The sequence below is a fragment of the Augochlora pura genome, chromosome 3 (genome assembly GCF_028453695.1).
Source record: "Augochlora pura isolate Apur16 chromosome 3, APUR_v2.2.1, whole genome shotgun sequence".
Classification (NCBI taxonomy): domain Eukaryota; kingdom Metazoa; phylum Arthropoda; class Insecta; order Hymenoptera; family Halictidae; genus Augochlora; species Augochlora pura.
This window is the reverse complement of record NC_135774.1, coordinates 7195336-7209818: the sequence shown is the minus strand read 5'-3', so window position 1 is coordinate 7209818 and position 14483 is coordinate 7195336. Positions and strand designations below refer to the sequence as shown.

General features: G+C 33.7%; 1 protein-coding gene across 1 annotated transcript; it reads left to right on the top strand.

The window, feature by feature from the left end:
- The first annotated feature begins 4057 nt into the window (after nt 1-4057).
- Nucleotides 4058-14068, top strand: LOC144467950 (uncharacterized). The gene is made up of 3 exons (XM_078176981.1): nt 4058-4142; nt 7757-7996; nt 8423-14068. Exons 2-3 carry the CDS (start codon nt 7903-7905, stop codon nt 13579-13581), a joined length of 5253 nt encoding a protein of 1750 aa, XP_078033107.1. The 5' UTR covers nt 4058-4142; nt 7757-7902; the 3' UTR covers nt 13582-14068.
- The last annotated feature ends 415 nt before the right edge of the window (nt 14069-14483 follow it).

Sequence of the window (14483 nt, the reverse complement as noted above, 5' to 3'; positions counted from 1 at the left end):
ACTTGAGTCTGTTCTCTTTTATAATACAATGCACACAATGGAGTGCTTATCTGAATAATTTCCGGAATCAACTTAATATAGGAGCCATTTATTGTACCCTGTTGGGCGGACTTCGAGAGTGTTCGCTACTAAAAACAACTTTAGCAATTTAATTGACATTTCTTAACAAGTTAAAGAAAAATTGCAAAGTTCCTTTTCTCAATATAAACTTTCTCATAACATAAATATCAAATCTTCTTTTCCAATTTTATGATCTACAAAGATTAGTCACCGCGCTTCTGTTACAATGTTGTTTCCCTGAATACTGTGCTTCAGTGATTGTACTCCCTTTCTGAATACTAAGCCACAATAACTGTGCACAATAAAAATTAACCCTTTGCACTCGAAGCCAATTTGTCTGTAAATGTGAAATAATTCTCCCGGCGCATAGTATTTCCATTTTATATAACAAAATGTATTTTATACGCATGAAATTATTTCTTGTAACTCATAGCAACAGTTCTAATACTCAATTTTTTCAATCTAAACCTTATTGTTATAAAAATTATTTTGAAACGTAATAGAACAATTTTAGCGGCGCCTTAGTGTCACCATTCGAGTGCAAAGGGTTAACATTAAACGTACCTTGGTCAATGTTATTTTCTATAAAAAAAGAAAGTTATATTTGACATTTAAGAAATATCATATTTTTTCATATCAATTTAAATTTCCAAAATGTGCAATATTAACTCTTTTTGGCACAGGCTTGTTTCTGATACAAAGATACGTATGATTCAAAGCGTATCATTAATATTGGCATAGCAACACATCAACACAAAGTTAGAATTTCTTTTCCAGATTTCACATAAATACTGTTCTTTTCACAAAAGGATTTTCAAATACAAAAGTTAATGATTAAGAGATAGTGCAGAACAAGACGTGGAACTTATCACCTGATATAAAAGCTTAATGACAAATGAAAATGATAAACAATTCATTTTATAAGTATTAGAAGATTGTCGGTGACGTTATCCAGATTCCAGTAAATGAATCATAATAAAAGCAGCATATCGACCAACATGTAACATTTTATAAAATTTTTCAATCAATTTTATTATAACGGACAATTCGAAATTAAGGTTAGTAATATCATGTATATGTAAGATATATTTTCATTAAAAAATATTTAGTTCTCTTTACATAAACAGTGGCAAATATTTATATTAAAATTAACGTAAACAATAGAAATCTCAAAACTCTGACTCGAATACGGCACGAGGTCCCGTTGTCAAATCGCTCTGAAATTCTGTATACAGGGTGTATCAAATTTATTGTAACTCTTATAAGTAAAATTAGTATCGCAAATAGAACAGTTGCAATTATCATTAGCATTGAAATTAATTGTTTAAAGCATAGTGTATGTTAAGGATTCTATAATGACTGGGTTTATGATGCGTACGTGACTTCCTGGCTATTTTTGAGCTGCAGAACCTTTTTCAGAGACATCGGACCCTTGGACTTTCTCCTGGTGCTCAATAGCCATTTGACGTATCATAAACCCCGTGAAAATGAACGTACGCCAAGCGACCCTGTGCAGCCAGCGAATTTGGGGGGAAACCCAAGGCATCGACCTTCGGAAACAACATTCCGAAGGGCGGTACTTGGTTTTTTGCAACTAATTTCGTATTGGCTGATAGGTGTTCGCCTCGTACGAAAAAGTAGGGATAAGAGTCTTCGTGGAACGCGAACGACCACGAAGACGCCAGAGGCTATCCAGAGAAAATCAAAAGTCAAAATGCAAGCACAACATCGAAATAGTATGGAAACCAAAGAGATACCCGACGACGCACAGAAACGAAGAGAAGCAGGGACTCGTCAGACTCTCAGAACCTCTGTGCGGCCATTGTGACGGCCTTTGATTAATAACTTCGTACGGCCATTGTGATGGCCTTAAATAAGTGTTAATTGTTTATTAAAGTAAAGCAAAATACTTTCAATATCAGAGCGTGTTCATCGAACCAGCGACAAATCAACCTTCGCTCTAAACAGTGATCCTTGGAGCCGGATCACGCACGCTCTAAACAGTGTATAATAAAATAATTATGATATCATTTTGATTGACATGCACAGTAGTTTCGAAAATAGCGTTGCGAATAAATAGGATCATGTTTTAAATTGTAAAATTTTGTAGATTTCTAAAATCCACTCTTTTTGGACTTTTGCCTGTCGAATTAGCATTGTGACGACATATTCGCCTTTTGTTTGTCTTTCGACATTTCAGTTGAAGAGCCCACGCTGCAGCTGCAACAAAGGGCAGGCCTAGCTGCCCCAACAACAGCTCAGATGGACACATCCGTGGTTTGCCATAGCATTGCAATTTAATCACGTGTTACTATAATTAATTTTGAACAGAAATCGATATTTGCTTTGCGAAGTGAAGTAGCCGAGATCCTTATTTAAATTGATGTGTTGAGTCTACAGACTTGTTAATTTTAGAAATTAAGGTAATCTTTTGGATTTCTGTTCGTTGAGTCAGCGTTGCGGCGAAATAATCGCTGTTGAGGAGACGTCAGATGTATGACGAAATCCTCTGAATATTGCACTTGGTGTCTATTACTATACTCGAAGGACCACCCACTGTGTGTGGGACTAAAAACTGTTCCTAATTGTAACACGTAACCTAACCGTTACGTATTCTGTCTATCTCTGTACTGTACTGAACTGTCTGAATCTGTACTGTTCTCCTCAATGTCTGTACCTTTCTGTCTTGTGACTGAATCTATTCTATTCCAAGGTCTGTACCTTTCTGTGTTTGAATCTGTTCTGTTTCAAGGTCTGTACCTTTCTGTGTTTGAATTTGTTCTATTTTGCAACCCCTCTTCGGGCCTTACGCGCCCCCCCCCCCTTTCCAGAGTGGCGGGAAAACCTAGTCATCCCTTCCAATGTGCCCGAAGCACGTTGTCTATGGTGGGGATGACTAGACGGGCCGCGTGCACTCGGGGGTGGACGGATGTTTTTGGCAATGGTTTGAAAGTTCAGCTGGCCAGGATCGCTGATGCCGATACCTGACGGCCGAGTCCCTTTCCTTAGTCTCGGGACTTTATGGCGGGGCTTCTTGGATCTGTGAGACTAAATGATGGCATTACCTTCATCATCCTGAAATCTATTTACTTTATGTGCCACATGTTGGCTGCGGACCGGTCCGCTAATGACTGTAATAATCCTAAATGCATTTAAAACGAATTGCTGAAAAACTCACAGATGGCCAGCCATACCATAAAGTCATTTCTAAATCTCTCGCCCTAACAATCGCGTTACACAGACACATCGCGATTTGTATTATAACGATGCGAAATCAACAGGGCCTATGTTGCAGTTGCAATCCTCCGCAGTGTGGCATTCGTGATTTTTCTTACTATTGTGAAAATTGATAACACGTTGCATTTTGCATTAGAGTTGCCAAGTAAATGTGCGACGGGCTAGCGTGTTCAGATCTAAGAAATCAATATTGACGTTAACAATGTACTGTCCCGGTTTTTTGAGATACTTAACTTTTAATTTTATAGATCAGTGTTACGAAAAAGTGATCTATGTTTCCTTCATCATCTTCATTTTCTATACCTCTCTGCATGGAAAATATAATTATTCGTTCTGATTCTTTCTAGGGTTTCCAAGGCAGCAACCCCGTCGCGATGAGATCTGGACAATCGGTATCATCCTTGGCATAGAAGTCGTGAATGATGCCGAGCTAATAGCTGCAGATTACAAATTCTTTTCCAAATTTTAAAGTCGCGTATAAGACTGTAACGAATATATTGTAGAGTTTTCAAATAAAGAGCAGGAGAATCATAATCGCTTGTAATTTGATATCATCATCCCGGCCGTCGATGGATGCTCAATTTAAACACTTTAAATCAGTACTCGGAACGGTCAGGAGAAAGTGAAGAAAACTACGCTGGAGGTGCATAAGTTGCGTGGATAAATGTTGCAGAAGGACGCGTGTAGAAGTTTATCTTATCTTATCATGCTTTTAGATAACCTATAAAATGCAATGTCCGCATGTATCCGATGTCTGTATTAATACGATAGGTGTCAGATTTACTCGTATACGTCGCCTGTGATTACTATATTGCTTAACTTCTTGTACAACTACCTTTTTCAGTGTAAGCATAATTGTCAATTCTATTTACTCTAACAGATCTTTTAAATATTTCAATAGTTTGTGCTTTATACGGAGCAATCAATATACGTTTTTTAATGTTCAATGTGCCCGTTTTGTTCTACTGATGCCAACATGCCGTTTGTTGGAATGCTTTATTCGATTGATTTGTCTGAAACATGTAAGACAATTTAAGCGAGTTAAATCAAGTTTACAAAGTGCGCGCCGTAGGCTGCCGGATCTCACGGGCCGGTCGCAAAAGTGACAACGTCTTGACAGCGTGACAGCGTTTGGCGCTTATTTATTTAGACATGATTGTTCACGCATGACAATTAAGCCGTAAAGGATATGGCAACTTTTAGATTTTTTAGACTTTGTAGATTTACATTAGCCTGAATTTACTGGAGACTATGTACGTTTATAAATATCGTGTACACATATGTTCACACAGCTGCGCGTGCTTGCAAATTCATGTTTTTGCAATTCATATTTCTTTAACGTTGTTATTGTCATTTTTATTTAGTTCGAATCAAAGAGAAAAAAATCGAGATGTTACCGTACTCGCGAGGGAGACAGAAATTCCTGACTCCGCTGACAATTCTGAGCGAAACACGAAGGGGATCCGAAATATAAAAATTTAGTTTTGGCTATTTAGTAGTTTTTAAGATGTTCAAAAGTAACTCATATTGGCATACATTGAAATCAGTGTATACAGACGTTTCCGTGCGGTAGTTTCGTCTGCCGCGTTGCAACGCACATTGATTTCATCTTACAGGTGCTCAGAACAAAAATCATATCTTCTAAACTAATTAATTTTCGCCTTAAGTATCTTAGTAATTTTTTAAAGAGAATGCAAAGATAAATCCGTTTCTGCAAAAATAATATACGTTTATATTTTATTGAGAATATATTTTATTGTAAATTACTGGGTTAGCAATACGTTTGTATGTAGACACGATACATACAAATTTATTATGTAATGTAAATACATTACATACAAATATGTAACACATATATCAGCACAGTACACACCAAAATATAGAATAATACGTATATCAACATAATAAATAAAAAGATAACAAATATTCTAACATAAATAACTACATGATTAACACATATTTAAATATAATGCAGAAACGAGTAACAAATATCTCCATGTAACAGTATAATGAATAATAAGAGATAATGTATGGCAATATTTGCAAAAATTAGACATCAACAGCATATTGCTCACAAGGTATTAGCACGTTGAACGTGACGTCATCCAGATACGGGTGACAGGTACATATATTTCCACAAGGGGCCCGTCATCCATAAATGGATGACACTATTATTTGTCCAATTAAAACAGGATTTTTGAGGTAATTTATAGTAATTTTATTTGGAATACAATTATGACGAGTATAGACAACGGAAAATAACACTAAACTATAAAGTAAACAAAAAGAAGCATTGAAAATACACTTATATTTAACTTTGTTTTTAAAATCTTATAAAATTAAAATATTTTATAATATTATATTAAAAATGAAGAAGATACTTCTCGAGTGGCAAAGGTGTATATTTGTGGGACGTACCAACAACTGATTTGAATTAGCAAATGGAATAAAGTAATTTGACACACAGTAATTGTTAACAGCTAATATACTACAAGGCTAGTCTATTACAGATTCATGAATGTAGTAAAAGTGTAAGTGTCAGTGTAGTAAAAGTGTTTTTCAGCTTAACTCCTAAATTGTGCTACATGGTGAAAAAAATAATGTACATAGAATTTCGGGACGCGAATTCGTGCCGTATTGGAGTAAAAATTTTGAGATTTCTATTGTATACGTTAATTTTAATGTAAATATTTTCCACTATTTAAGTAAAGAATACTGAATATTTTGTTAATGAAAATACGTCTTTACATATACATAACATTATCTAGCCTTCAGTTTTAATTATACGCTATAATAAAACTAATTCAAAAATCTTATAAAATGTTACATGTTGATCGATATACTGCTTTCAATGCGATAGATTTGCTGGAATCTGGATAACGTCACCGATAATCTTCTAATATTTCTAAAATTAATTGTTCGCTATCTTTATTTATCGTTTAGTGATAAGTTCTACTACTTGGTCTGCATTATCTTTTAACAAGTATTCTATCTGTAAGCTTTCCGGATGCATTGTAATTTACTGTTAATGTTATCCGCATATAGAGAAGGTTGCAAAATTTGTCTGGATCATTGTAAAATTTTTCTGTACAATTGTTTAAATGGAATGAATTCTGAAGGAGCCCAAATGCATTTTTAAAGAATATAATGGAAAGGCAGCTAAAGGCAGGAAGGCTTGGTATAATAATGTAGAGGAATGTTCAAGATTCCTTGAATAAAATAAGAAAAGCTAGTTTAACACTTTTAGTATCGAACGACGATTGCGAGAGAGAAAATAAATTTAAAAAACGTTATGAATGGTTCAATTTCATTGCAAGAGAATTAGAAAACTTGTTTCTCAGTGTCACTTCATGTTGTTTTCTATTCGGGTTGGTTTGTAGGTACTTGATACAGATCAGCGTCTTGGTACCCTAATCGAAATGTGTCAATTGATACGTAGCTCAATAACCTGACGTAGCTTAAGTAATGTAATTGCGGTGATGATAGAAAAGTTCATTAGAATAGAAAGTCCTTGTGTCACAAAATAATATCGAATCGAGGCGGCGAGAGGTCTCGATACGTTGCTTTATGAATTATGTAAATATCATTTTTGAGTTGGTTTTTATGAGCTTTCTCCCAAACCTTAATAAATTCGTCAAATTTTTACGGTTATCTTCGCATAGGTAGCCCTCTTTCGCCCGGCACTAAAAGGGTTAAACCACTAAGCACTTTGTCGAACGTATATATTAGGTTCTCAATGGATGTGTACCATCGAGACAACAAAACAAGATAATACGATGAACAATTAAACAATATGGTAGTCAAAATAAGAAGTGTTTAATACATTCAATCGAATAATCTGTACATTTACTGCTGTGAACTATGAATAAATTGATGTTAAAGACACGGCGATATAACAGGGAAATGCTTGAGGCAACAGAGGCAACGATATCGCTGTCCAACTAACGTGTTTTCTGGATATCACGGATTACTAAAAAATAAAAGAAAAATATTGATTTCTTCACTTTTTCGTATTGTCCGAATCACTGTGCGTCGCTTCGCTTGTCATCTCAAGTCTTGCAGTCCATAAGATAGGAGCGGTATTGCTTTCAATATCTATACGTCACTTTTTTCAAAAGTTCACCCAAAATTTATAAAGTTATACTGATACCTACCTTGAAAACTATTAAATGTCCGAACAATAACCTCCAACAATCATTAATCAGCGGTCTCCCATCCTATATACCGACACAAGCGTCATTCTTATCCTGGTCAAAGATTCAAGACAGACATTTCAATACAATATAGTACCTGCTGGCGTGCTAGTAAATACGACACTAGAATGTATGGCACACCATACATTGTTCCCGAGACAATACATCACAACTACGATTATCGCATCTTTATCATGCATATTCCAACGTTTCGTTATTTGTGAGGAAATGATGGGTAGGCGAAAATTATTTATTGATGTCAACAGATGCTGATAAGTGAGACACTACATGAAGATAACAATATACCTAAGAAATTAAAACATTGATGTGATTTCGAAAAGGAAAATATAGAGGAATGTCAATAATGTTGTAAAAGGGACAATTAGAAACTTTGAAAAACATTCCTTTTGAAATGAATCCAGAAAATTCTCAGTTGGAAAATCAAGAACGGCAGGAAGAAGATGTAACACGACGTACATCATTGTGTGAACAGATGCTGAGGATCGGTGAGTTATTTTATTTTCAAGAAATTGAAAACTACCTAAAGCAAGGATCGGAATGACCGTGCACTCAACGTTACAGTCGCGTGGGATACGCCTCCTGAATACCACCGCAGCGTCTTGCTTTCCGCGCTACTTCCACCGTCGCACAGCTTTTCAGCTGTATACCGTAGTAAATATTTGTGACGCATTAACCCCTTGCACTACGATTCTTCACACGCTGCCTTGATCAGCACTTATTTATCCTTAATATTTTTAATATGAGGACCAGACAATACTTGTTCCTTTTATTGTTTTTATGTATTTTTGTTTCTATACATTGATGATGCGCAGTTAATTCTGACCTCAACTCTAAGTACAAAAGTCAAGACAATTTCAGATATTATGCGCGAGGAAAGTTATGAGCATTAGCTAGATTTCTTTTTGCACTAGGTTACGAGACGGCATCAGATTTATCGCGTGACAGCAATGATGATTCGGAGAGAATTCAACAGGATGTTGATGTAAGCAGAACTAACTTTCAACAGAGATTGCAACAACCACTCGATGCTGTTGATAAGAAGTTAGTCGAACTACTGGGTTTAGCAGATGATGAAAAAGTTCTGACGGAGGATCGATTAAAAAAGTTAAACGAACACTTAGAATCCGGTTCACTTGATAAACAAGAAACGGTAGATTTTCTAATACGGCGTGGAATTTGTATAAATTATCAAGACCCGAAAACCAAGCAAAGTGCCATAGATATAGCATGGGAAAATGAATATTACTATTCTATGTTGGTGTTACTTGAGGCTGATTCAAAATTTCCGCAAGATTTTAATTTACATTCTTTCTACCAAGGTAATGAATTTCCACGTAAATTAAAAGCCTTTGTTAGTAGCAGGCAAAACTTACACAAATGGATTCAAGGAAATGAGTTAAAGCAAGTACGAACGTTAGTAAATAATAGGTTATCAAAATTTTTAAATAATGAAAATAAATCGGCTCTAGAGATAGCAGCGGCGACCGCAGATGTAAATATTTTAGCGCGCCTAATTAATATACAATTACCCTTAAGAGAAATTACTCTTACAAAAGCTCAACGCGATTTGTTGAAACAAGTTGATGAAGAAGGTAATACACTATTATCAATAGCTTCTAAAAGTGGGAAGAATGATAACGTTGACTTTTTCATTCGATGTGGAATAGATATCAATCATCGTAATAAATTAGAAAAGAGCGCTGTAGATTTAGCTTGGGAAAATAAGCATTACAACATTGTACTCACATTATTAAAAGCTGATTCGGATTTTCCTGATAGCTTTGATCTAATCGTGTTAAATAAAGGAAATGCACAGAAAGAACTCAAAAAATTTATTGTAAAAAGAAATTCTTTACATGAAAAAATTGAAAAAAAACAGTTAGAGAATAACAAAGATTATACGGATGCTTGTAACGAATCAAAGTTTTATTTAAATAGTGAAAGTCAATCGGCAATGTTTACGGCTATTAAATACAAAAGATTCGACAATTATGTAATTCTTAAGTTCGCTGGATTCATGTTTAAAAATAAAGACGAAGAAGAGTGCATCAATAAACTCTCTGATGGAGAAAAAGATAAACTAAAAATGGCAATGAATTGTAAATTTTCTCCAATTGATGAAGAGCATATTTTTCATTTAATATCAAAATCTAGGGCAAACGTGCGTCCTGACAAAGACCGATTCGAAAAACTTTATAGGTCTCTGAATAATATTCCCGAAGTTTCAATAATTCTTAAAGTGATACATTATATAGATTATCTTGACATATTGTTTGATTTCGATAATTCAAACATAAAGGATATGTGTCCTACTGCTTCGAAAGCTACAAAAGGAACTACTGATTTCAAAGAGGGTCGAATTTACATAGCAGCTAATGTAGAAGAAAATAAACTATTGGGCACTTTAGCTCAGGAGCTAACGCATCTTGCAATGTATATCCTATATAAAAATGATTGTAAACCATTTGATAAGTTAGACGATAATCGAAGGCAAACTTTTGAATCGATAACAGCAGATATTGAAAATTATACAAAAGATATAGTTAAGAAGATAGATAATAATGTTGAAGATAATTCGCTCATAACGTTAGCAAGAGCATTTACATATCGACAGGATGAGCAGCAATCTGAATTAATTGTAAGGATTCCACATATTCTTGCACAATATGGCGATGAAGGAAGAAAATGCTTGCTTAATACAAGTAAAGAAATCAAGTCGCTTTTCGATTTCTACACCGATCAAGCAAAAGGAGGAATGGCATATCGATGTATTGAATTCATTGAAAGCAGCTACTTAATTAAGCCAAGAAACGACATTAAAGGACTTAACGAAACTTGCGGAGAAATAAACGAAATGAATAATATAATAACACAGGGGATAAATTTTAAAGATTCTATTGACATTGACAATTTTTTAACGTCAAGCAAGCAAGTGTTTCTTATAAAGACAGGGAATACTTTGTTTAGCATTTTAAGTATTTATGAAAGCCTGATAATTAAAAATAAAAATTATTCTACACAAGATACTCTTTTCTTTAAACTGGATTGTTACATAGAAAAGCAACACGAAATTAACAGACTATTTTATTCAGCGGCAGGTAAAGTGCTATGCATAAGATATGCCTGCGATAAAAATAAGAAAAGATTATCGAATGCTTTAAAAATTTTAAACATACTTTTAGAACAAAAATCAGATAAAAAGGTCGTATTCATAATATTAGAAAGTAAAACAGAGGAATTTAATGAAATCAAAAGTGTGTTTAACCACAATTGTTATAAAGAAGAAACAGAACACAAGTTCACATTAAATGACCTAACTGAAGAATCGCAGCAGATACTCCTGGAACGAAAAATAATATTCCAAGAAGAGAAGATTAGTTTGAACATATTAATAGATAAGTCAGATAAAAATGGAAAAGGAATAATTGATGCAGAAATGCTAGAGGAACTTATTACCAATAAAATCATTAAGATAGGTAGTAGACCATTAGGAACAATTGACTTGGAAGGAGCATATTCTGAATTAATTGAGGAAGTCAATATGGAAGTACTCGTTGATAAATTATTACCAGAAGAAACAAATGATGTTTACATTATTAGTGGGATACCAAAGGTAGACGCGGAGAAAAAGTTGATTGAATACCTAGTAACTGCAGATATTAATAACAGAGAAAAATTAAAAGATAGTAACCTTGAAAGTCGAATAGCAGTAATAAATCAAGATAAAAATAATCAAGAAAAATTTAAAGATAGTAACCTTGATAGTCGAATAGCAGTAATAAATCAAGATAAAACAAGAGCTATTAACAATAGAATACTAGTAGCTGATGATCAATTTAAAAAGGAAGATTTTAAGCAAATATGTCAAAACAATCGGGAAAGAAAAGTTTATTGGATTAATGTAGAACATGAAAACTGTATACCTAAATTCACGTTACAACAAATTTATAATCCCGACTTTTACATAAAAGCTGACAGATTTGAGCATACGAAGTGTTTAATAGGAGAAGATGCTTTAATTGCTGAAATTAAAGATAAGAAGGTGGTAATTATCGCTGGTGATCCAGGAATGGGCAAAACTAATGCTTTGGTTAAGTTATATGAGTTACAGTATACATTGCCATCTGGCGAAGAAGAGTCGTTAATTAAGTCGCGTTGGGTGATTACAGTCAATCTAAAAGATCACTTAAATGCAATAAGAGATATTGATTTTACTATACCAACAGAAATAGTAAGAAGAATAACAGATTTTGTATCACAATTTGATACCAATGTAAAAAATAACTTTGCCAAAAAATTGTTAGGTATGGCGCTAGTAAACCAAAATTTTAGGAAACCTGTATTAATAGTATTTGATGGATTTGATGAACTTTTAGATGAAGAGGATAGACAGAAAGTTATCTTATTATTGAAAACTCTAAAAGAGAAAACTAAAGCCCAATTTTGGATTACTACTCGTTTCTATTATCAGCAGATTTTAGAAGATAAACTATCAACATTTGCTATAAAAATTAACCCAACCGGTGATAAATCAACAAAGGAATTCGTAAAAAAATACTTCAAGAATCGTCTAAGTCTCATTTTAAGTCATGAGAAGTTTCAAAGTATCATTGGTAATGATGATGATACAATAAAAAATACAAAGATGGAAGCATACATCAATGCATTTTTAAGTAGAATGCGTAAAGTATTTGAAGGCGATGTATCTAAGCTTATTGGAACACCGTTACAGCTCTATTTAATGTTAGAAGGATCTATAAAATATTTTAAAGAGTGGACACGAGATGGTAAGCGTCGAATGCTCAATTTTAATTACCTGGGCTATGACATGAGGAATGTATATGAAAATTTTATTGATAGAAAGTACGATATTTATTTCAAAAAAGGAAAAGTTAAAGAACAACTAAGGCAAGAGCAAGATAAAATAACTTTTGATCATTATCATAAAGCTCTAACTAAATCATTCATTTTTAAGTCAGCATTGAAACAATCTTTAACACAAATTACAGATATAGTACTATTAGCTGGGATTATTAGATCTGATGGTAGCAATATTGAATTTATACATCCAACTTTCAGAGACTATTTTGCAGCTAAAATGTTCTTAAATTGGATAGAAAAATGGAAACCAAGAAACCGATACAAACTAACAAACACTAGGAAGGGAGAATATTTATTGACGGAGATTTTGGTCAAGCCAGATTATAAAGTTATACGAACATTTTTAAATAGTAAAGTCCTAAGAGGGAAAATTGCAAACATAGATCTGCAAGAAGAAGATGCCAAACGAATTTTACGTGAAGCAACTAAGGAAAGAAATACAGAAATTATCCGTTTCGTATTAGACAATGTAGATAATTCAAGTAGTATTGTTAATGATAAATACAATAAAGGCCAGACATTATTACAAATGACTGCTCAGTGGGGTGACTTGAGAATGGTTAAATATCTGGTAAATAGAAGAAAGGCCGTTTATAACCATACAGTCTTGCATATGGCTGTTTCCTATGGTAAAGTGCAGGTGGTTACATTTCTGAAAAATTTAAAGGGTGTCGATTTAAATGCTAAAGACAAGGATGGCAACACACTATTGTTCAAAACTGTTCACTCTGATAACTTGACAATGGTTAAATATCTAATAAGACAAGGTGTTAATGTGAATTTAAAAAATAAATTTGGCGAGACAATTCTATTCGCTGCTGCTAAGTTTGGTAACTTGGACATGGTTAAATTTCTGATAAATGACAATAAAATCGATTTCACTGGTAAAAATAATAATGATAGAACAATTTTTCACGAGGCTGCTTGCTCTGGTAACTTGGATACGGTTAAATTTCTGATAAATGTTAAAAAAGCTGATTTTAATGCTACAGACAAGAATGGTACGACAAGTTTGCAAATGGCTGTTTCCTCTGGTAATTTGGAGTTGGTTAAATTTCTAGTGAATGAAGTAAAGGTCGATTTTAACGCTAAAGATAATGATGGCAACACAGCCTTGCAAATAGCTCGTAAGTTTAGTTACCATCATATAGTTGATTTTCTGGAAAATAGAGAAGCTGTTCTCCCATAAGAATTGTCATGGTTTAATGGTCTTGTTAAGTTATTCGAGGAATGGATCTCGCAAGTAATAACACGTAATCAGGAACAATTATAATATATTTAACAAGACAACAAATTACATTCAAGTCTTCACACTTCGGCAGTCTATAACACTCTCTCTGGACAGACTCTTTCTCGCCATACACACACAGCACACGCTCTCTCTCTTGCGTCAGGTGACGCCACGTACCGATGATCAACCACAAATGTACATATCTTAACATGTCTATTAATGTAGTAATAGTTCAACAAGTATTTGTAAGCTGAATGATAGTAGCAGTTCTATTCGGCATTCTTATTAGGTGCAAGTCATATGGTGTTATGTAAGAAGGAAAGCGACGATGGTAAAATGGTATGAAGTAGGAAAATGTAATTTTTTTTAATAAAACTGCAATTATAATACTGCAATTTACATCATTAATTAACCATGTTGTTTTAAGTGATATATGATACGCAGAGTGTAGCTTTTCAGAATAAACGTCATTTCTAAGATATTTTTAAAAATCTGCCAAAACGTTTAATTCGTATTCCATTTAAAATTTGCTTAAAACCGAATTGTAGAGGCAACTATCGACATCTCCTAAAGTTCAGAAAATCATAATAGTTTTTAACATTTTATAATGCGCAAGAACGTGTTTCTGTTCTGTTCCCGCCAATTTCTATAAAATAGGTAAGACTAATGTAATATTTTAGCAATGTTAAGTATATGTTATCTATTTTGATAGTAGTACAATCGTATTTATTTTGACGATAATATCAGTTTAGATTACGTGTAATTCTTATGAGAATTCTTTAAAAAACTATTTAGTATTTCTGTGACACTAAACTTAACGAATTTCCTAAATATTTCTTTGTGTTTATAAACTTATAAAT